Raw genomic sequence first — 25,313 nt, forward strand, 5'->3', positions numbered from 1 at the left:
AATGCCAAATATATTAAAATCAGTTAGTTCATAATAATACACTTACCTCCAAAAGGAAAAAAAGAAAAGCTCTCCATTGGTTACTTGTGGAGATTACTTTGTTTCAGATCATTACTCTGAAAGCTGGTAAATGGAAAAAATATTTTTTTTTAAATCTCGTAAGTATAGATCAAGTTCTGTTTTAATTCAGTTCAATAAAAAAACCTCAGCCCATTCCAACATGTTAACATACTTTTCAAAAAAAGAACTACGTTAAAATTACTAGATGATAAACAGGATATTCATAAATTCTGTTTAGCCTGATGACATTTGAGAAATATTTTGTGATACTACATAGGGGTATACCTGTGTAGTGTTAAACTAAATCCTTCCTGGTGATGAGATTTTTGTATTTTAATATGGAAAGGTATATACAGAATTCTCATTTATTAGGCAGTCACTGGATGTTATCACTGTGCCTGCACCTTTATGTAGGAAACTTTAAGATGCTGAGAAGTTTCCAGGATGAGGGGAACTGGAAGTTGGTAAGGCTATAATGTAAAAAATTAAAATTAGTACTGTATTTGAGGTAAGATAATGATGTATGAAAATAAATTCATGTTGTTGTGAGGTCCCTCAAGCAGTTTACTGTTCAGAGCTTAACCTAGGACCATATCTATTATGCATTAAATCCAATAAAGCATGAATTAACTTACCATCCCTACTGAAAAAGAAAGTTATAGGCTAAGTATTTTTCATTAAACTATCTGGAAAGATGTACCCCAGTTTAAGAACATTTCATAGTAATATAAAAAATGTCACTTATTCCATGCTTACGTGACCTTCTTTATGATAAAGGTTTATACGCTAACAAATTTTAATTTAATTTTCACAGTCATATTATGTAGGTACTGATATCCCATTTTGAAAATGAAGCAACCTAGGCTTAAAGGCATTGAGTAACTTGCTCAATACAGATATATGATTAAAGGTTAGATTTTTTAAAAAGATGTTTCTGATTCCAAAGTCTATTTTACATGGAAACCATTAACCACACGTAGTTTCTGAGCACTTGAAATGTGGCCAGTCAGAATTAAGAAGTCCTGTAAGTATAAAATAAAGAATTTTGAAGACCTTAGTACAAAAAAAAAGAATATAACATACCTAATTTTATATTGATTACATGTTTAAATGATAATATTTTTTATATATTGGGTTAAAATAGATTATTAAAAATTTTTAAAGTCAGTTTTCTTATTATATTTACTGTTAAATTTGTGTTTGTATTAAAATAGTTTATCGATCATGAAACTTATGTTTTAGTAGGAATAGCCATATAATAAAATGTACAGTATCTCAGGTAGTAATAATTTCCATGTAGAAAGTGAAACTGGTCCAGGAAATGAAGAGTGACAGTTGACAGATGTCTGGAGGAGAAGAGAAAACTAGGTGATAGAGTAGGCACCTCTGATAACTTTGAACAGAGCTCAGAATGAAGTGAGGAGGAAGATATGCCAGTATCTATGGGAATAAATTTGGAATATAAGTACAGACACTGAGGCAAGATTCTAGATATATAAGAATAAAAGAAAAGAAACTGTGAGAACTGCTTTGTAACTCTGCCATACGATGCTGGCATGTTCGCTCCCCATTGATTTGAAATTTTGGTGACATTAAGCATAGCCCTCATTTATTTTAAGTTAATAAAATGAAAGCTACCTAGTACAAGCCTATCTTTTGCAACATTGGGGCTTTAAGTTTTGATATAGTAAATATATAACTTTAAATGCCCCTGAAACACCATAAAAATAATTATAGAACACTAGGCTTACCTTTCAGTTCCTATTTCTGTATTTTCATAAACAATAAACATTCATCAACTTTTTCTTGAGACTTGCATGTATGTCAGACGCTGTGCTAAACATTTTACGTAAATCATTTAATCCTTGCAGTAATTCTGTGAAATATAGGTATCATTATTCCTAATTTTACATAGAAGAAACAGGCAACTATGTAGTTAAGTGGCAGAGCCTTTTCCCAGCATTCAAATATATGTATTTCTGCTTAGACCTTCTAATCTGACCTGTTAGGTTTTCTTTTAATAAAAGACCAGTTCTGAAAAAGATCCAGAATTAGCATTTATTTCTAAGACCGGACAGCAAAATAAAAAAACAAGCTAAGCATTTCTGGGGAAAATGCTCCTCTGAGACATATAAATTACTCAGTAGGTATTAACTAAGCATTTGTATGTAGAATACTAAAAAAGAAACAAGTGTATGCATTATTCTATACATAATTTTTGAATGCTTGTTCTGTGTCACACACCGCTTTAAGCTCTGGGATATGTTGTTTAAGGAACAGAATAAATGGCTAGTGGGCCTGGAACATAAAGACAGAGAAATAGAGTAGTATGAGAAAGCTGGAAAAGTCAGCAGGAGCCAGATTATATTGGTTTTATAAACCAGAGTAAGGAGTTTAGACTGATTTGAGTGCAGTGTAGTGGCTTTGGGGAATGATGGTTTAGAGATGGGTGTGATAAGGTTCAGAGTTCCTGAGTGGTACACATAGTTAAGGCACTTGACTGAAAGGTTGGAGGTTCAAGTCCACCTGGGAGGTACTTCAGAAGAGAAGACGATATACTTCTGAAAAATCAGCTGTTGACAACTATATGGAGCACAGTTCTGCTCTGATATACGTGGGGTTGCTGTGAGTCAGAATCAACTCAAGGGCAGTTGGTAACTGGTCTAACGAGATTTAGCAATGAGTATAAGGTGTAAGAGCAAATTACCTTCATGATGTCCTCTTATTACCTACATTCATTTACTCAAAAATATTGAGCATTAGGCATTGATCCAGGTTCTCCTGAAGACCAATTTTGACTTCAGTGATTTCCTGTGAGATAAAATCATCTGGTCACATAGAGTTTCACACACATTTAAAATGAATACCATTCTGTGAAAACTTGTATGCAAATTATTTTCACAACTTAGACTTTGGAACTCTGAAATAGACCTACTGATAACCATTATTAATTTTTATAGCTTGTATGTTGCTATGTGGTTGAGTGGTGGGGGAATATTGAATCAATTTCATATTTGTATATTGTAAAAAAAAAAAAAAAAGCCATGTCTTAACGATTTCGTTGTTCTTACCTCTCCAAATTTTACTTCTCATCCGGTAGAGTGGATTGTATCTTCATTTGTTTTTTATTAATATCAGATCTAGAGGAAATCCAAAGCAAATTTGGTATATTTCCTACTTTGGTGATTTATTTACATTTTTAATTTGACAGAAATGGAATGCCTCCTGAAGCATTTACCGTTTTCTTTATAGTCATTTTGTCCAGTGATGATGATGATGATAGTGACAGAACTAACAGAAGAGAAAGCATATCTCCTCAACCTGCTGATTCAGCATGTTCTTCTCCAGCACCATCCACTGGAAAAGTAGAAGCAGCACTTAATGAAAATACCTGCAGGGCAGAACATGAACTAAGAAGCATTCCAGCAGATTCAGAGTTAAACACAGTTACATTGCCAAGAAAAGCAAGAATGAAAGACCAGGTACCTTTCATGTTTAATAACATTTACCCAGATTAAATCTCTCTTTGAGATGTAAATTTTTTTTTTTTTTTGAGCAATTTAATCATATCAGTAGGAGAAAAAGATAGATTATTTATTAAGTGGAAGGTCATTAGACAGTATATAAAAGTAAATGTCAAATAAATAAAAAGCTTAAAGCAATTCAACAAGAAGAAACAGTAACAATCTTACAGTAAGATGTAGACTTGTGTTATCTAGGGAATAGGGAGAAGTCATTTTAACAAGACTAGAAACTTGGACATATTTTACTATTAATATATTTTACTATGCCTGTGGTTTATATAAATTTCAAAATGTTCATAAGAGAAGCAGTAACAAATTGTTAGTAGACAGTAACACTAGAGACAAATATTTGTAACATGCAGATGACTTATAATTAATATTTATAATAGACTAAGAACTCTTAAAAGTTGAAAAAAAGAAAATGAACAAAAAATAGGAATAGACAAGGAGAAAATCCAGATAGGAAACAACCAAAAGAAACAAAATACAAATTAGTAAGAAAGTGCAAATTAAAGAAACAATGAAATAAATTTATATACTTGGAAAATTTTATAAGATTTACAGTTATATCAGACTGCAAAATTAATACAAGAATGCTGCTGGCAAGAATCCAAGAGGAGACGTACTTTCTTTTTTTGCTGATGGAAAAGATTACGTCTGAACCAAAACCAAAAACCAAACCCAGTGCCCTCGAGTCGATTCCGACTCATACATCTATCAACATTATTTTTAATGTATACCATTTGATCAAACAAGTCATTCTTTAGACTTCATCTCAAAGGGAAAAAATACACCGGTATATAAGGCTATATGTGCAAACATGATTATTGTCAAACAAGTGCAAATAAATTGATTGCCCATTAATACGGAAATGGCTAGATAAATTGTGTTATATCCACGTCATATGGAAACGCTGGTGGCGTAGTGGTTAAGTGCTACGGCTGCTAACCAAAAGGTCGACAGTTTGAATCCACCAGGCGCTCCTTGGAAACTATGGGGCAGTTCTACTCTGTCCTGTAGGGTTACTATGAGTCGGAATCGACTTGACGGCAGTGGGTTTCATCCATACCGTGGACTATTATGCAGCCATTGGAAATAAAAATTATTACTATACCGGATGACTTGTAGAATTTTTTTAAGGTACTGTTGAATGGGAATACTAAGATGTAAAAATAGGGTGTATATTATTTTTATATAAATAATATTTTTTAAGTAGAAACCTTGGAAAACCTGTTAAAAATTTTGTATGTATTTATGTGTGTATGTATTTCAGGGTTTTGGGAGTACAGATTAAAAACATGGAAATACACATACTTGGTTGTTAAGAGGGCATCTTCAGAAATGAAAAACAAAACAAGCAACAAGAAGGATAAAATAAAAAATGATGCATTAATATTTTTATATAATCCCAGGGTAGTGCCTTTCCAAGCACAAAAACACAAGCAAAAATAATAAAAGAAGAGATGCATGTATTTGACTAAATAAAAAGTGTAGAACATGTATCAAATTACTTAAAATTTGATAGGTAAATGCAAATGGGGGAAATAAGGAACTCTGTGACCAAGTTGATTATATATTTTTAATTTCTTAAAAATGATGAAGTAAAATCAAACCATAGAAAAATAGGTACAGGAAATGAATAAAGTTCACCAAAGGTGGTAATTAAAGAAGTAAAGATTAGATTAAAATTATATCTTTTTTAACTGACAGGCTGTCAAAAATGTAAAAAGCGTTGTAGTGCGTCATCATGGTCAGTGTTTAGAGAAATGGAACATCGAGTGCATAAATCAGTATAATTTTCCTTTGGGCAGTTTGGCAGTCATTCTGGATACATATCAGAACTTAATTGCAAAAATGCTCATAGATTTACTATTATATAAAACCAAGTTTTTACTTTAACACTGTTGAAGGAAAACCAATCAAGCAATAATTAATTTCTTATATTGGGTCTTTGTATATGTGTACATAGTTTGCAGCCTTATTTTATTAACTTAAGTGGAAATTTTCCTTTTCAGTTTGGTAATTCTATTATCAACACACCTCTAAAACGACGTAAAGTGGTTTCTCAAGAAACTTTAATTGATCCTATGTCCTTAAGCTGCCAATGTTCCTTTGATAGTGTCATCTTAAACTGTCGAAGCATACGAGTAGGAACGCTCTTCCGGCTGTTAGTAGAGCCTGTAATTGTAAGTATATTCTTAAGCTCTTCACAATACCAATTATAAGATTCAAAGTTCCTTTGCAAAGGCTAGTATGTACTATTTAAAAATTTATAAGTGAAAATGTTTAATAGATTATTAAAATTGTTTCAGGATTTCAGATTGCTTTAAGAGTATATAGACAAATATGAGTAAGAGCTTCTCACCATTAAAAATCAGTGTATAAAAATTTATCATAATGTATTGATCACAGTAGTGACATAGTCGTCATAGGAGATAATATCACTGAATTATGAAACCCTCCATTATGTTACTGTTTTATTCTCATCCTAGCTCAGTGCATGAATAAGTATTTTTAAGCATCGTGGTGAGAAAAAGAAGAATCCAGAAACACTGGGATCTGCAGAAAAATTTATTGCAGCAGTGAGACTCCAAAAACCAAACCCACTGCCTTCGAGTTGATTCTGACTCATAGTGACTCAGAAATAGACTATTGGACTAAAGTGGTTAAGTGCTACAGCTGATAACCGAAAGGTCGGTAGATCAGATCCACCAGGCCCCTCTTGGAAACTATGGGGCGGTTCTACTCTGCCCTGTAGGGTTGCTATGAGTCGGGATCAACTCGACAGCAATGGGTAGTATTGGACTAAAATGACTACCCAGGAGGCATTTTGCTTTTGGACTAGTTCAGTGTCTAAGATCCCAAAAGGACTTTAACTCATTGTAGTCCCTTTTTTCTAAACCTTTCATGCCTTTCTACTTACTATTCCTACTGCCACCAATCCAAGTGTTTATTTTCGATTTGAAATTTTAATGTTATTTCCTTAACTAGCCTTCATAGTCATCATTTTTCTTTTTTCTAGGGTACTATATATTTTGGTAGGTTAATCTTCCTAAAGTACTATACAGAATCTCTCGGCATTACCATTTATACGTAAAGCTGTATCTTTAAGAAAACATGTAATAACAGAAAAGTTAAAAGGTAAATTAAAAAAAAAAGTACTATACTGAATCTCCCAGTATTACCATTTATACATAAAGCTGTATCTTTAAGAAAACTATAATAGCAGAAAAATTAAAAGGTAGTTTTATTATTATTTAAATTATGGTAAATAATAGGGATGTTTCGTTTTTTTCCTGATAAACTTTGATGGTTTTAGAACAAAATATGATCAAAAGGGGGGAAAAAATCTCCACAGGTTATTTTATAGGAACGAATGACGTGCGGACCTGATTTCTTAACAGTGGAAGGTTCTGTGGAAAGCTGCATTTTGTTCAGCTTCTTAACGACTTAAAAACTAGAAAGTTTCAGAAGTACTCTGGAAATTTAAAGCAAATTATATATATAAACTGTCTACCCAACAGTGCCATATAACATTGTAGTGAACTTGTCAAGTTTTTCTGGGACTTATGAAACTTTGTTTGTCACAAGCCTTCATAGTACAAATTATCTTTCCTGATTTCTGTCAGTTAACAAAATGTCACTTTGTACATCAAAAATTTCCAGGCATACCCTGTAGGCTTTATGACTTTTCCCCACATAAGCACTGATATTCAGAACTCTTCAATATAATAATTAAGGTTTTGTTGGTGATTAAGACATTTAGTTAAAAGTGGCATACATAGTCTCAACTATCTATTTAAAATGACATTAGAATCCTAGAGAAATAAGAGCCTTTACACGAACAGATACATGCACACCCATGTTCATTGCAGCACTGTTTACAATAGCAAAAAGTTGGAAGCAGCCAAGGTGCCCACCGATGGTTGAATGGATAAATAAATTATGGTATATTCACACAATGGAATATTATGCATTGATAAAGAACAATGATGAATCCGTGAAACATTTCATAACATGGAGGAATCTGTAAGGCATTATGCTAAGTGAAATTAGTCAGCTGCAAAGGGGCAAATATTGTATAAGACCACTATTATAAGAACTCGAGAAATAGTTTAAACAGAGAAGAGAGTATTCTTTGATGGTTATAAGAGGAGGAAGAGGGAAGGAGGGAGGGAGAGGGGTTTTCACTAATTAGATAGTAGGTAAGAACTATTTTAGGTGAAGGGAAAGACAACACACAGTACAGGAGAGGTCAGGACAACTGGACTAAACCAAAAGCAAAGAAGTTCCCTGAATAAACTGAATGCTTTGGAGAACAGTGTAGCAGGGGCGGGGGTTTGGGGACCGTGGTTTCAGGGGACATCTGAGTCAATTGGTATAATAAAATCTATTAAAACATTCTGCATCCCACTTCGGAGAGTGGCATCTGGGGTCTTAAACGCTAGCAAGTGGCCATCTAAGATGCATCAGTTGATCTCAACCCACCTGGAGCAAAGGAGAATGAAGAACGCCAAAGACAGGGTAATTATGAGTCCAAGAGACAGAAGGGGCCACATAAACTAGAGAGTACATCAGCCTGAGACCAGAAGAACTAGATGGTGTCCGGATATAACCAATGACTGCCCTGACAGGGAACACAACAGAGAACCCCCAAGGTAGCAGGAGAGCAGTGGGATGCAGACCCCAAATTCTCGCAAAAAGACCAGACTGGTCTGACTGAGACTAAAATGACCCCGGAGGTCATGGTCCCCAGACCTTCTATTAGCCCAAGACAGGAATCATTCCTAAAGCTAACTCTTCGGACAGGGATTGGACTAGACTATGGGATAGACAGTGATACTGGCGAAGAATGGGCTTCTTGGATCAAGTAGACATGAGACCTTGTTAGCATCTCCTGTCTGAAGGGGAGATGAAAGGGTAGAGAGTGTCAGAAGATGGCCAAATGGACTCGAAAAGAAATAGAGGAGGGAAGGAGTATGCTGTTTCATTAAGGGGAGAGCAACTAGGAGTATACTGTAGGGTCGCTATGAGTCAGAATCGACTCGATGTCACTGGGTTTTTTGTTTTTTTTTTTTTTTTTTTGAGCAAAGTGTATAAATTTTTATATGAGAGTCCGACTTGATTTGTAAACTTTCACTTAAAGCACAATAAAAATTTTTTTTAAATGACATTAGAATTTAAATGATTTTTTCCATAAAAGCTACAGATTAGATTATACGTTATGTCTACAGTGAAGAAAAACCGATTTTATAAATTCGTTTGACAAAGTAAAAGGCAATGTGTGTACTCAGTAAATATTGATACAGATTGTTTTGTTTTTTAAAAATAGTAGGTGAATTATTTTATCCTAAAAAATAGTTGTGCTTACAACATGAAAGTTTGGAATCTATGGTGGTAATCTCTGTTGTGGTATGAGGTTTTCCCAAAGAACATTCTTCATGCAAGTATAGTGGATCTCTAGTTTTTTCAGATGATGTAATCTAAAAAGATGATTTGAAATTTGCTTCTTGAATTTATCTGCCATGTAATGATTAAGAAACAGATTTTAAATGTTTTATTAAATTTTGTAGTCACTTCTTATTAGATAAGTTAATTATTCAAAATTCACTTAAGTGATAAAATTGGCATATTAAAATGGCTTACATTAAATAAAGCTGTCATGTTTTTCCAGTGAGAAGCTATAAAATCAAAGTTTTCAGCCAACTTAAATTTAGAAACTTGGAGATGTAGGTGATGTATCTCTATGTCTACTAGTAATTAGTTTAATTACACACATAATTTTAGATGACACAATACATTTAGCCATACTTCTTTCTACTCCTACATTTCATGTAACAGTTTCATTCATATGCCTCCAGATTAGTGTTTATATCACCATTCTGCCACTTTTTGAGTCCATACAGCATCATTTTCTAATGCTTATATACTCTAGCCTCTATGTACGTTAAACCGTTTTCCAAGCCACAAGTACCCTATTCTTGACCTCCATAGTGAAACCAATTAATGTATTACTTTTAAAAGTAATTTTAAAGGTACTCTTAGTGATATCTTAAACTTAACCATCATTGTAATAATTCCTATATTTATATTTCCTTGCTTACTTTCTTTATATCATGAAAAGATTCAAACAGAAGAGTTGAAAAAGAATTCTACCATGAATAATCAAATACCAGCTAGATTCTACCACTAGCGTTTTATTATACTTGCTTTATCTTACCACCATGAGTCAGAAATCTACCTGATGCCAATGGATATTCATCCCTCTGTATAGCAGTCCATCTTATTAAATGCACTTCAAAGTATTTGTCTCCTTTTTTTAACTTCTGCACACCCACAAAATGAGTATTAATTGAGGTTGTATCATGCTTAATGTGTCTTCTCCGCTTAAAATAATTGGTTAGAAAATCACCATTTTGTAACTGCCAGTAATAACTGATTCAGGCAAGGCTTTCCAATAGATGCTAATGTCATTGAGGCGAAGGTTATTAGGAATAGGATGTTTCAAGCATTTCTCTATAGATTACTATTTAAATACAAAGGGAAAAATGTGTTTTTACAGTGGAAAGACTTGATAGTCATTGCCTTAACCAGATTATTAAGCTTGTATTAATCAGTAGTGAGACAGCCTGACATAAGTACCTCCTGATGTGATGTAGTAGGACGTATTCCTCGCCTATGTGTTGTTTTGGCTGGAAATGTATGACCTGAATTAATTTATGAAGAAAAGGTCCAGAATGTTGTACATTTTGCAGAACCTATTCTGGATTCTTAAAAGGCCATGTCATGAAGAACAGAGGAAGCCGGGTTTCTGCTCTAGACTGAAATAGACTGAAGAGATAAATGTAAATGTAATCCAGTTAGGATTATGGATTGGTTTAAAAAAAAACTACAAAGGACAAATTTGAGGAATTTGAGGATGAACTCTATGTTGAATGAAATTAATCTTGGTTTTCTTAGATGTGGTAATGATGCTGTGCTTGTATAGGTGAATGTCCTTATTCTGGGGAGATGTGCACTGAAAGATTTTGGGGTGAAATGTTACCATATCTGCTGCCTGCTTTCTGATGATTTAGCAAAAGGGAAATGTGTGTATTTATTGAGAAAGAGATGGAGTGAGTGTGGCAAAATAATAGTTGATGAATCTAGGCAAGGGATATATATGAGTTCATCGTAATGTTCTGTCAGCTTCTCTGAATTTTTGACATTTAAAAAATTTAAAAAGTACCAAGAAATGAAACAATAATATAAGAAACATTACCAGTACTTGAAAAAAACATAGATGAAGCGTACTTTTCCGAAAGTTATGAGAAAGTATCTCGTCTTATAAACACATGGTAAATGGCCCAGTTTTTCTGCCCTGTGTAGACTGAGGTCCAAATAATATCTCACTTAGGGTGTGTGTTGCAAAACCTTTATAACTCTGTGACCAGTACTAATGTATGTTATTTTTTTAGTTTTGTTTAGATTTTATCAAGATACAGCTAGAAGGTAAGCTATTTTATGTCTTTTTATTCATTAAAGTTTTATTTACACTAAAGAACTTTATATAAATTAAAAGTAAATGATATTCATAGAATTCATTAAGATAATTAATCATTACATATATTTTCTTAACCAAGAGCATATATCTTAGTGGTATAATTTAAAAGATTCATACTGTAGAATGACAAAACCTATTTTTTTATATATACACTTCATTAGTACCCCTGTTTCATTTGGAAAAAAGTGTCTAAGCTTTTATAAGACATTGATGAAGATTTTTCCTTATTTTCCAGTGGAGTTATTATTTATAGAGCATAATAAATATATGTCTTAACTTTAATTTTATATTTCCTCACAGTTTACTCCATCTGCGACTTTACTGTCTTAAGGTTTGATTCCTTTTCCGTTTGCATTTGTTTTCCTCCAGAAGCAGAAAGTGATCCTGTAGCGATTACTTTAAATACCTCTGATCTGACTAAATGTGAATGGTGTAATGTCCGAAAATTACCAGTAGTGTTTCTACAGACAATACCAGCAGCTTATCAAAAGCTGAGCATGCAACTGCAAATGAATAAAGAGGATAATGTTTGGAATGAGTGTAAAGGAATAAATATGTTGACAGGTAAGTTATGTAGAATACACACAGTTTATGGAATGGCAGAATGAGTGCATGCACTAGAATTAGATGCCTTAATTACATCTTTATTATCTACAATCCTGACAACTGCTTTGTGAGACAGATACCATTTTACAAATGAGGAAAAGCTCACAGAAAGTGGCAGGGCTTAAGGTAAAATCCAGGTTTGCCCATTTAAAGTTTTAAAAACTGGAGTTAAAACTCAAAAGATTTGTGCTACTCGTTATCATATCACTGTGTAATCTGAGTAAAAGGATTTTTTTTTTTAATACACTGAAAAAGTGCTAAGTGCAAGTCAGCAACATAAATCTGGAATCCTTGAAAGTTGGTCTGAAGAGGAAGTTTTCAGGCTCATGCAGTGGATCTGCACCCTCTACGATAAATACCAAGATACAGTTCTCCAATTTAATTCCCTTCACTTCTACCATTTATGGAAAAGCATGACTGATTATAAAATACTTTTCAGCAATGATGCAGATTTGTTATTGCTGCTTCAGCTTAATGATGAGTAAATGTTACTTACTGTTTCTATTTGGTTTTGACAGAATGTCAACCAATACATTTTTAAAACCGTAAATAGTTTTGGATCCAATTAGATGAAGTAAATAAGTTATATCCGTGAATAGATTTTTCTTAAGCTAATGCTAGACTAGTGTGTTCTGTTTCCATACTCTTAAATAAGGAGAAAACAGTGTCAGTTAACCCTGTCACTGATCTTTATTCCAGTAATGTTTTTTGTATACCCTCTGTATGCCAAACATGATTTTGGACATTTATACTAGGATTTCTGGTAATATCTTGGAAACAACTAATTGTTACTCTTATTCTAATATCTGTTTATTTTGTTAAATAGTTACATTTATTTCTTTTCAGATCTGGAAGAACAATACATTATTTTAATTTTTCAAACTGGCCTTGATCATCAGGCAAATACGGTGTTTGAAAGTATCATTACTGAAATTGGTATAAAAAATAATATTTCCGATTTTTTTGCAAAAATTCCCTTTGAAGAAGCCAATAGCAGACTTGTTGCCTGTACAAGAACCTATGAAGAAAGCATCAAAGGAAGTTGTGTCCAAAAAGAAAACAAAATTAAAAATGTAATTGTGTTTTTAAATATTTATAATTTTAAATAATGGGTATCCTTAAGGAGAAAAATGTTCCATTATAATACTACTCATTTTGGTGTCAGATATTTTAATTTCAGAATTAATTGCTGTTATATGTGATTTGTAAATTGTCTCATGTCAAAATATTAATGGGGGGTAGGTAACCTGTAACACAAATAGCATTTGACTTAGCATATTGGGAACACTTAATCTCTCAACTTGACTATAGACTTGGAAGTATGGCTATCCAAGGCATAGTCTTAGTAAAGTTGAGCAAGGCCTGACTAGAGAAGAAGCACTCTCACAGTTGGTGGATTGCAGAAAGAGCAGAGGAAGGAAGGGGAACCATCCTCCTTATTTTGTTGACTTGGCTATAGGATATAATGCCAGAGGAATCAAAAAGCAGACAAGCAGTGAGGCAACTAAGATGGACAGAAATATCAATGAAAGGCTCTTTTCTCTAAAGACCACTTGTTTGGTTTAGCTTTGTATAAAGTTAATGTTCATTGGACTGTGCTCCCTGAGCCTCTGCCTGTACATCCCATGGAAGTCTTAGCCATTGGATTTAGGTGGGCTTCCATTACTATCAGAAAAAACCACTGTATCTGTTATTTGAATTTTAGTAACATAATCTAATTTAATATGAGTAGTAGAGATTTAGACAAAATACCAGGAAAGCATTGTTACGTAAATTTGGAGAGCATCATTATTGTAGAAGCTACATATAAAAAGTAGAATGTTGTTACATATCATAAATACTTTTTAGATAGATATTTTTAATCCTTTTTAATAGGCATTCTTGTCTGTGCTTACGCTTCTTACTGAAATGTTTCCCTATTAATATTGTGAGTTGATAATTTCCTTTACCAGGTATCCTTTGAATCTAAAATACAACTTCGAAACAAACAAGAATTCCAGTTTTTTGATGATGAGGAAGAAACTGGAGAAAGCCATACCATCTTCATTGGTCCTGTAGAAAAGTAAGAGCATTCCTTTTTATTTGCAGTGCTCTGAATTTGTTTGTTTATTTTATTACATCATATATTTGTTTTTCTGTTTGTTACAGATTAATAGTATATCCACCACCTCCAGCTAAGGGAGGCATTTCTGTTACTAATGAGGACCTACACTGTCTGAATGAAGGGGAATTTTTAAATGATGTTATTATAGACTTTTATTTGAAGTAAGTTAATATTTTACTAACTTCTTAGTAAATCTTCTATGTATTCTATTCTATTACATAGTCTATTATATTGTATGTCTTTAATTCTTGGAGTCAAACTGGGTTTTGAATTCCAGCACTGCCACTTACTGCATGGTATTTGCAAAGTTACTTAATTAGTCTCTACTTGTGTTTCCTCATTTTTAAAACGCCAAAATTAATAACAGAAGAAGCCAGAATCACTGCCATTGAGTCAATTCTAACTCATAAAAATTCTAACGGACTGAGTAGAATTACCCCATAGGGTTTCAAAGGCTGTAATCTTTACAGAAGCAGACTGCCACAGCTTTCTCATGGGGAGTGGCTGGTGGGTTCAAACTGCTGACCTTTGGGTTAGCAGCCAAGTGCTTAACCACTGCACCACCAGGGCTCTGGAGAAATAATAGCAGTATGTAAAAGTTGTGAGAATTAAATGGCATAGAACACATGTCAAGTGCAATGTGCCTGACACTTACAAAGTGTTCATAAAAGATATTATGTTGTAATTGTTACAGTGTTTTATACCTGTAAAAATATTATTACTGCCCTAGGTTAGGTAACCATCACATGTCTGTCAGTTTGTTGTACCGTGGGGGCTTGCATGTTGCTGTGATGCTGGAAGCTATGCCACCAGTATTCAGATACCAGCAGTGTCACCCACGAAGGACAGGTTTCAGCTGAGCTTCCAGACTAAGACTAGGGAGAAGGACCCGGCAGTCTACTTCTGAAAAGAATTAGCCAGTGAAAACCTTATGAATAGCAGCGGAACATTGTCTGATACAGTGCTGGAAGATGAGTCCCCCGGGTTGGAAGGCACTCAGAAGACAACTGGGAAAGAGCTGCCTCCTCAAAGTAGAGTCAACCTTAATGATGTGGATGGAGTCAAGCTTTCGGGACCTTCATTTGCTGATGTGGCATGACTCAAAATGAGAAGAAACAGCTGCAGACATCCATTAATAATCAGAACCTGGAATGTGTGAAGCATGAATCTAGGAAAATTGGAAATCGTCAAAAATGAAATGGAATGCATAAATATCAATATCCTAAGGCATATGTGAGCTTAAGTGGACTGGTATTGTCCATTTTAAATTGGACAATCATATAGTCTGCTCTGCTGGGAATGACAACTTGAAGAGGAATGGTGTTGCATTCATTGTCAAAAAGAACATTTCAAGATCTATCCTGAAGTACGCTGTAGGTGACAGGATAATACCCATACGCCTACAAGGAAGACCAGTTAATACAACTATTATACAAATTTACACACCAGCCAATAGGGCCAAAAATGAAGAAATAGAAGACTTTTATCAGATTCTGCAGTCTGAAATTGATCAAACACACAATCAGGATGCATTAATAATTACTGGTGATGGGAATGCAAACGTTGGAAACAAAGAAGAGGGATCGGTAGTTGGAAAATACGGCCTTGGTGATAGAAACAATGCCGGAGATCGAATGATAGAATTTTACAAGACCAACGACTTCTTCATTGCATACCTTCTTTCACCAACAATAAAGAGTGATCGTACACATGGGCCTTGCCAGATGGAACACACAGGAATCAAATTGACTACATCTGTGGAAAGAGACAGTGGTAAAGCTCAATATCATCAGTCAGAACAAGGCCAGGGGCCAACTGCGTAACAGACTGTCAATTGCTCTTACGCAAGTTCAAGCTGAAACTGAAGAAAATCAGAGCAAGTCCACGAGAGCCAAAATATGATCTTGAGTATATCCCACCTGAATTTAGAGACCATCTGAAGAATAGATTTGACGCATTGAACACTAGTGACTGAAGACCAGACGAGTTGTGGAATGACATCAAGGACATCATCCATGAAGAAAGCAAGAGGTCATTGAAAAGACAGGAAAGAAAGAAAAGACCAAGAAGGCTTGCAGAGGAGACTCTGAAACTTGCTCTTGAGCATCGAGCAGCTAAAGCAAAAGGAAGAAATGATGAAGTAAAAGAACTGAACAGAAGATTTCAAAGGGCGGCCCAAGAAGACGAAGTAAACTTTTATAATGACATGTTCAAAGAGCTAGAGATAGAAAACCAAAAGGGAAGAAAACACTCGGCTTTTCTCAAGTTGAACTGAAGAAAATGTTCAGGTCTCCAGTTGCAATAGTGAAGGATTCTATGGGGAAAATATTAAACGACGCAGGAAGCCTTAAAAGAAGATGGAAAGAAAACACAGAGCCATTATACCAAAAACAATGAGTCGATGTTCAACCATTTTAAGAGGTAGCGTATGAGCAGGAACCAGTGGTAGTGAAGGAAGAATTCCAAGCTGCTCCGAAGGCATTGGCAAAAAACAGGGCTCCAGGAATTGATGGAATAACAATTGAGGTGTTTCAACAGACGCATACGGCGCTGGAGGTGCTCACTCATCTAAGAAATACGGAAGACAGCTTCCTGGCCAACCAACTAGAAGAGATCCATATTTATGCCTATTCCCAAGAAAGGTGATCTAACCGAATGAGGAAATTACAGAACAATATTAATATCACACGCAAGCAAAATTTTGCTGAATATCATTCAAAAAGAGCTGCAGCAGTATATCGACAAGGAACTGCCAGAAATTCAGGCTGATGTCAGAAAAGGATGTGAAACCAGGGATATCATTGCTGATGTTAGATGGATCCTGGCTGAAAGCAGAGAATACCAGAAGGATGTTTACATGTGTTTTATTGACTATGCAAAGGCATTCGACTGTGTGGATCATACCAAATTATGGATAACATTGCAAAGAATGGGAATTTCAGAACACTTAATTGTGCTCATGAGAAACCTTTACATAGATCAAGAGGCAGTTGTTCGTACAGAACAAGGGCATACTGATTGGTTTAAAGTCAGGAAAGGTGTGCGTCAGGGTTGTATCCTTTCACCATACCTATTCCATCTGTATGCTGAGCATGTAATACAAGAAGCTGGACTATATGAAGACGAACGGGACATCAGGATTGGAGGAAGATTCATTAACAACCTGCATCATGCAGATGATACAACCTTGCTTGCTGAAAGTGAAAAGGACTTGAAGCACTTACTGATGAAGATCAAAGACCACAGCCTTCAGTATGGCTTGCACCTCAACATAAAACAGAAATCCTCGCAACTAGACCACCTCAACATAAAGAAAACAGAAATCCTGACAACTAGACCAATGAGCAACATCATGATAAACAGGGAAAAGATTGAAATTGTTAAGGATTTCGTTTTACTTGGATCCACAGTCAACACCCACGGAAGCATCAGTCAAGAAATCAAACGACGCATTGCATTGGACCTCTTGGTGCAAAGGACCTCTTTAAAGTATTGAAAGGCAAACCTGTCACCTTGAAGACTTAAGGTGCGCCTGACCCAAGTCATGGTGTTTTCAATCACATCATATGCAGGTGAAAGCTGAACAATGAATAAGGAAGACCAAAGAAGAATTGAAGCCTTTGAATTGTGGTGTTGGCAAAGAATATTGAATATAACATGGACTGCCAAAAGAACGAATAAATCTGTCTTAGAAGAAGTACAACCAGAATGCTCCTTAGAAGCAAGGATGGCAAAAATGTGTCTTACATACTTTGGACATGTGGTCTGGAGGAGATCAGTCACTGGAGAAGAACATCATGCTTGGCAAAGTACAGGGTCAGTAGAAAAGAGGAAGACCCTCAATGAGATGGACTGACACAGTGGCTGCAACAATGAGCTCAAGAATAACAACAATTGTAGGGATGGTGCAGGACGGGACAGTGTTTCATTCTGTTGTGCATAGGGTCACTGTGCGTCGGAACCAACTCGGTTTCACCTAACAACAACAGGTTAGGTAATGATGTGTTGAACAGCTACAAAAGTATGATTTCATGTATTTCCTTCAGTAAGTGTTCATCAGGCACTAGCTGTGTACCAGATACCATATTAGTCAAAGTTTATGGTTTATTAGGGAACATAAATATGGTATTAAAGCAATAATAGAACCATCAACATGGTGCAGACACAAGAGAAGAGAGCATTCTTCATTCTCTTTGGGAGCTGGAGGGTTTGAGGACCAGGAAGATTTCTGGGAAGAGTTTCCATCATGACCCAGTGTACACATGCATATATATGTTTGATGTGTTTAGTATAAATTTATATGTTTTTACTGGTTTGTGAGACAAAATGGGTATGTGTACAAAACAAAACAGAACTAACCATCAGCATGTCCAGTGCTTTCTAATATTTCCTAGCTTATTCTAATATATTTCATAAAACAAAACAAAAAAGCTGGTTGTTGAAACCTGCTAAAGTTATTTTATGACCTACTAACACCTACAACCCACAATTTGAAAACAAAACGGTCTAACAAAAGTGAAAGATTTTAATCAGAGAAGTGGTATCATAATTGAATTTCCCTCAGATCATTTTGACAGGTATGCACATTGTGAAGTCTAAGTGAGAAATAATTTGAGGCCTAACTGAGGCATTTTAGTTGGATTGGAGAGAAATTGATGTTTTAGGAGGTAGGTGAATGGAGATTAAGAAGAAAAGAAATGAATGCCAGAGACCTGCTAAATGATGGTACCGTTATCTCAGGTAGTAAATGGAGAAGCAGAATGGGCTTGTGTGGGAGAAAGGATAAGTTCTCGATTAGATGTTTATGATACAACCAAGGAGAGAATTCCAATAAACAGTTGACTATATGGTTCTGGAGTTTAATTCTAGCGTTTCAATAATAGTTCTCTTAAGAGAATGGATGAGATTGCTTAGGTAGGGGTGTAGAATTATAAAAAGAGCAATACGGACAGAGCTTAGGGAGTAAATTTTAAGGAACAGACAGGAAAGAGAGAGGCTCCCATGAATAATTTCTGAAGGTATTTGAGAGGTAGAAAGACAAATTCAGAGAGTGATGTAATGAAATCCAAGGAAGGAGGATGTATTCAGTGTTATCACTGCAGCCGAGCCAGATAAGGGCTAAGAACAGTTTTGAGGTCACAGTGACCCTAAGCTAATTTGATTCCATTGGAGTGATAGAAAGGAAAGCCAGATTGATAATTTGGTTAACACACAGTGAGATTAAAAAATATTTTTTTTTGCTACCCTCTCTGAGCAATTGACAGAACAACTAGACAGAAAATCAGTGGGCTTACAGAACTAATTAACACCATTAACCTACAGGATCTACTCAATAGTTATAGAACACCCCACCCAACATTACACATTATTTTCAAGGGCCCATAGAACATGTACTAAGATAAACTATATCCTGGATAGTTAAACAAGCCTCAACCTACTTAGAAGAACTAAAATCATAGAGAGTATATTTTCTAATCACAGTGGAATCAAACTAGAAATCAGTAACAGAAAGATACAGGAAAATCTCCAGATACTTGGAAACTAAACAACTTACTTCAAAATAATTCGTGAATCAAAAAGGAAGCCATAAGGGTAATAAAAAATCATATTGAACTGAATAAAAATGAAAATACAAAATTTGTGAGGTACAACTAAAGCAGTGCTAATAGGGAAATTTATATCACTAAAAGCATACATTATAATAGAAAAAATGTCTAAAATAATCTAAACTCTAACCTCAAAAAAAGTAGAAAAAGACAAGCAAAATAAGCCCAAATCAAGTAGAAGGAAGGAAATAAATAGAGCATAAATCACTGAAATAGAAAACAGTAGAGAAAATCGATGAAACAAAGAGCTGGTTATTTGAAAAGAAGAATAAAATTTACAAACCTCTAGCAAGACAGTTGAAAAAAAAGAAGTCCCAAATTACTAATATCAAGAATTAAAAAAGGGGGATAATATCTCAGGCCATGTAGACATCAGAAGGGTAAGAGAATACTACCAGGAATTCTACATGCATAAATTTGTTAACTTTGATAAAATGGACTAATTCTTCAAAAAAAAACTGCCACAGCTCACCCAATATGAGATATATCATTTGCATAACTCTATAGCTATTAAGAAAATTGAATTCATAATTTTAAAATTCTCAAAAACAAAAACTCCAGGCCCCAATTTTTGTTGTTAGGTGCTGTCAGATCGATTCTGACTCATAGAAACCCTATGTACAGCAGAACAAAACACTACCTAGTACTGTCTCATCCTCACAGTTCTTGCTGTGTTTGAGCCTGTTGTTCAAGCCACTTTTTCAGTCCATCACGTTGCGGGTCTTCCTCTTTTTTGCTGCCCCTGTACTTTACAAAGCATGATGTTCTTCTCCAGGCGATAGCCCCTCCTGGTAACATCTCCAAAGTAGTTGAGATGAGGTCTTATCATCCTCGCTTCTAAGGGGCATTCTGGCTGTAATTCTTCCAAGACAGGTTTGTTCGTTCTCCTGGCAGTCAATGGCATAGTTGGTATCCTTCGACCACACCATAATCCAAAGGCATCAGTTCTTTGGTCTTCCTTACTCATTGTCCAGCTTTAGCATGCATATGAGGCGAATAAAAATACCATGGCTTGGGTCAGGTGCATGTTACTCCTCAAAGTGACACCTTTGCTTTTTTTAACACTTTAAAGAGGTCTTTTGCAGCATATTTACCCAGTGTAATACATCATTTGATTTCTTGATGTCTGCTTCCATGGGTGTTGATTGTAGATCCCAGTAGAATGAAATCCTTGAAAATTTCCGTCTTTTCTCTACCATGATGTTTATTGTCTAGTTGTGATGATTTTTGTTTTCTTTATGTTGAGGTGCAATTGATTCTGAAAGCTGTAGTCTTTGATCGTCATCAGTAAGTGCTTCAAGTCCTCTTCACTTTCAGCAAGCAAGGTTTTGTTATCTGCATTTCTCAAGTTAATGAGTCTTTCTCCAATCCCGATGTTGCTTTCTTTTTTCCAGCTTTTTGGATTATTTGCTTAGTGTACAGATTGTATGCTTAAGGGATACACACCTTTCTGACTTTGAACCACACAGTATTCCCCTGTTCTCTTTGAATGAACGCCTTTTGGTCTATGTACAGGTTCCACATGAGCACGATAGAATGTTCTGGAATTCCTGTTCTTCACAATGTTATCCATAATTTGTTATGATCCACACAGTCAAATGCTTTTTCATAGTCAGTAAAACACAGGTAAACATCTTTTGGTATTCTCTGCTTTCAGCCAAGATCCATCTAAAATCAGCAGTGATATCCCTCATGTTCCAGGTCCTCTTCTGAATCTGGCTTGAATTTCTGGCAGTTCCTTGTCAATGTACTGCTGCAACTATTTTTGAATTATCTTGTGCAAAATTTTCCTGCATGTGATATTACTGATACTGTTTGATAATTTCTGCATTCTGTTCGATTACCTTTCTTTGGAATGGGCACAAATATAGATCTCTTCCAGTTGGTTGGCCAGGTAGCTGTCTTCGAAATTTCTTGGCATACATGAGTGAGCGTTTCCAGCATTGCATCTGTTTGTTTAAACATCTCAGTTGGTATTCTGTGAATTCCTGGAGCATTTTCGCCAATGCCTTCAGTGCAGGTTGGACTTCTTCCTTCAGTACCATTGGTTCCCATATGCTACCTCCTAAATGGTTGAACATTGACCAGTTCTTTTTGGTACAGTGACTCTCTGTATTCTTTCCATCTTCTTTTGATGCTTCCTGCATCATTCAATATTTTGCCTGTAACCTGAAACCCAATACTGTGGAATCCATTCTGACTCATAGCAACCCCATAGGACAGACTGTAACTGTCCCATAGGGTTTCCAAGGAGCGGCTAGTCAATTCAAACTGCCGCCCTTTTGGTTAGTAGCCGGGCTCTTAACCACTGCACCACCAGGGCTCATTTTGCCCATAGGATCCTTCACTATTGCAACTCAAGGCTTGAATTTTTTCTTCAGTTCTTTCAGCTTGAGAAATGCCAAATATGTTCTTGCTTTTTGTTTTTGTACCTCCAGGTCTTTGCACATTTCATTCTAATATTTGGTCTTCTCGAGTTGCCCTTTGAAATTTCTTTAGCTCTTTTCTGTGATCATTTTTTCCATTCACTTTAGCCCCACTACATTCAAGAGCAAGTTTCAGAGTCTCTTCTGACATCTACCTTGGTCATTTCTTTCTCTTCTGCCCTTTTTTCTTCCCAGGTGGTATCACTGGAGAATTCTTTGAGAAGTTAAAAGAACTAACACCAGTCGTACCCAGTCTCTTCCAGAAGAGGAGGGAACACTCCTCAGTTCATTTCCTGAAGCCGGTATTACCCTCATACCAAAGCCAGACAAAGACAGTATTTAAAAAAAAAAAATACAGACCAATATCTTTTATGAATATTGATGGAAAAATCCTTAACAGAGTGTTAGCATATAGAATTCAACAGTAAATAAGAATTATATACCATGACTGATTGGGATTTATTCCAGTGATGCAACACTTTCAGTATTTGAAAATTAATCGGTATAACCCACCATATTAACTGATTAAAGAAGAGAAGTTACATGATCATATAAATTAATGCATTAAAAACATTTGACAAAATTTAGCATCTGTTCATGAGACAATCTCGCAAAACTAATGGGGGGAACTTCCTCAACTTACTGAAGAATATCTACAAAAAAATTATAGGTAATGTCATACTTTCTGCTGAAATACTTGCTGAACACTGTTTCCTTAAAATTGGGAACAAGGCAAGGATGTCCACTCATGACTTCTGTTCATCGTACTGCTGGAAGTTCTAACCACCACAATAAGGCAAAGAAAGGAAATAATTGACATTCAGATCACAAAGGAAGAAATAAAGCTCTCGTGTGACATTTTTGCAGATGTCATGATTATCTGTGTAGAAAAGCCCAAGAAATCTACCAGAACAGCTCTCCTAGAACTAGTGAGTTTAGCAAGATGGCAAGAGGCAAACTAAATATACAAAAATCAATTTCTGTATTATTAGCAATGGAAATGTGGAAACCAAAATTTAAAATGCATACCATTTAAATCATGCAGAAAATGAAATGCTTGTCTTCACTGACCATAAAGCCATAAAAGTAGAAATTAAAAACAGAAAAAGCAGAGAGAAGAAATGAAACACTTGGAAACTGAACAATGCCCTGTTCAAAAACAACTGGATTACAGAAGAAATTAAGGGTGGAATAAAGAAATTCATAGAATCCAATGAGAATGAAAACACTTCTTTTGGGGCACAGCTAAAGCAGTGCTCAGAGGTCAATTTATAGCAATAAAGGCACACATCCAAAAAGAAGAAAGGGCCGAAATCAAAGAATTATCCCTACAACTTGAACAAATAGAGAGCAACAAAAGAAACCCTCAGGCACCAGAAGAAAGCAAATAATAAAAATGAGAACAGAATTAAATGAAATAGAGAACAGAAAAACAATTGAAAGAGTTAACTAAGACGAAAAGGTGAAAAAATTAACAAAATTGATAAACCGTTGGCCAAACTGGCAAAAGAAAAACAGGAGAGGAAGCAAATAACCTGAATAGAAAATGAGATGGCTGATACCACAACAGACCCTACTCAAATTAAAAGAATCATATCAGATTACTATAAAAAATTGTACTCTTAACAAATTTGAAAATCTAGAGGAAATGGACAAATTTCTAGAAAAACTACATACCTAAACTAACACAAACAGAGGTAGAACAACTAAATAAACCTATAACAAAAGAAGAGATTGAAAAGGTAATTAAAACTCCCAACCAAAAAAAAAAAAAAAAAACCCTTGGCCCTGGCAGCTTCACTGGAGAATTCTGCCTAACTTTCAGAGTTACACCACTATAACTACAGGTATTTCAGGGCATAGAAAAGGATGCAATACTCCCAGATCAATTCTGTGAAGCCACCATGTCCCTGATACCAAAACCAGGTACAGATACCACAAAAAAAGAAAGCTACAGACCTATATCCCTCGTGAACTTAGATGCAAAAATCCTCAACAAAATTCTAGCCAATGGAATTCAACAATGTATCAAAAAAAAATTCACCATGACCAAGTGGGATTCATACTGGGTATGCAAGGATGGATAGTTCAACATTAGAAAAACAATCAATGTAATCCACCATGTTAATAAAACAAAAGACAAGAACCGTATAATCTTATCAATTGATGCAGAAAAGGCATTTGACAAAGTTCAACACCCATTCATGATAAAAACTCTCAGCAAAATAGGGATAGAAGGAAAATTCCTCAACATAATAAAGGGCATTTATGCAAAGCCAATAGCCAGTATCATCCTAAGTGGAGAGAGTCTGAAAGCATTCCCCTTGAGATCGGGAACCAGACAAGGATGCCCTTTGTCACCACTCTTATTCACCATTGTGCCGGAGGTCCTAGCCAGAGCAGGTAGGTTAGATAAAGAAAGAAAGGGCATCCAGTTGGGTAAGGAAGAAGTAAAATTATCTCTATTTGCAGATGGCATGATCTTATACACAGAAAACCTTAAAGAATCCTCAAGAAAACTCCTGAAAGTAATAGAAGAGTTCATCAGCATCAGGCTACAAGGTAAACATACAAAAATCAGTCGGATTCCTCTACACCAACAAAGAGAATATTGAAAAGGAAATCACCAAATCAATACCATTTACATTAGCCTCTAAGAAGATAAAATACTTAGGAATAAATGTAGCCAGAGACATAAAAGACCTATACAAAAAAAAAACTACAACACACTACTGCAAGTAAACCAACAGAGACCTACATAAGTGGAAAAACATACCTTGCTCATGGATGGGAAGACTCAACATTGTAAAAATGTCTGTTCTACCAAAAGCAATCTATAGATACAATGCAATTCCATTCCAGATTCCAATGACTTTTTTTAATGAGATGGAGAAACAAATCACCAACTTCATATGGAAGGGAAAGAGGCCCTAGATAAGTAAGTATTACTGAAAAAGAAGAACGAAGTGGGAGGCCTCACACTGCCTGATTTTAGAATGTATTATACTGCCACAGTAGTCAAAACAGCCTGGTACTGGTACTACAGATACATAGACCAGTGGAACAGAATTGAGAACCCAGACATAAATCTGTCCCCATATGAGCAGCTGATATTTGACAAAAGGCCCAAAGTCAGTTAAATGTGGAGAATACAGTCTTTTTAACAAATGGTGCTGGCATAACTGGATATCCATCTGCAAGAAAATGAAACAAGACTCATACCTCACACCAGGCACAAAAACTAACTCAAAATGGATCAAAGACCTAAATATAAAATCTAAAATAATAAAGATCATGGAAGAAAAAATAGGGACAACAGTAGGACCCCTAATACATGCCATAAACAGTATACAGAACATTACTAACAATGCACAAACATCAGAAGGGAAACTAGATAACCGGGAGCTTCTAAAAATCAAACACCTATGCTCATCCAACAACTTC

The 25,313-nt window shown here is 35.3% G+C and overlaps 1 protein-coding gene across 7 annotated transcripts in view; it reads left to right on the forward strand.

The window, feature by feature from the left end:
• The window catches only part of SENP6 (SUMO specific peptidase 6), a 118,576-nt gene that overhangs the window by 70,099 nt on the left and 23,164 nt on the right, over positions 1-25,313 (forward strand). For 6 of the 7 annotated variants that reach the window (XM_049895811.1, XM_049895834.1, XM_049895818.1 and 3 more), the window contains 7 exons: positions 3,313-3,542; positions 5,600-5,770; positions 11,042-11,075; positions 11,497-11,691; positions 12,580-12,806; positions 13,686-13,795; positions 13,882-13,998. In XM_049895811.1, the coding sequence (XP_049751768.1) occupies positions 3,313-3,542; positions 5,600-5,770; positions 11,042-11,075; positions 11,497-11,691; positions 12,580-12,806; positions 13,686-13,795; positions 13,882-13,998 (1,084 nt within the window). Of the gene's footprint in view, positions 1-3,312; positions 3,543-5,599; positions 5,771-11,041; positions 11,076-11,496; positions 11,692-12,579; positions 12,807-13,685; positions 13,796-13,881; positions 14,003-25,313 lie in introns of those variants that run through there. The other variant, XM_049895861.1, reaches the window with a different exon arrangement.

The sequence above is a fragment of the Elephas maximus genome, chromosome 1, assembly GCF_024166365.1.
Source record: "Elephas maximus indicus isolate mEleMax1 chromosome 1, mEleMax1 primary haplotype, whole genome shotgun sequence".
Lineage (NCBI taxonomy): Eukaryota > Metazoa > Chordata > Mammalia > Proboscidea > Elephantidae > Elephas > Elephas maximus.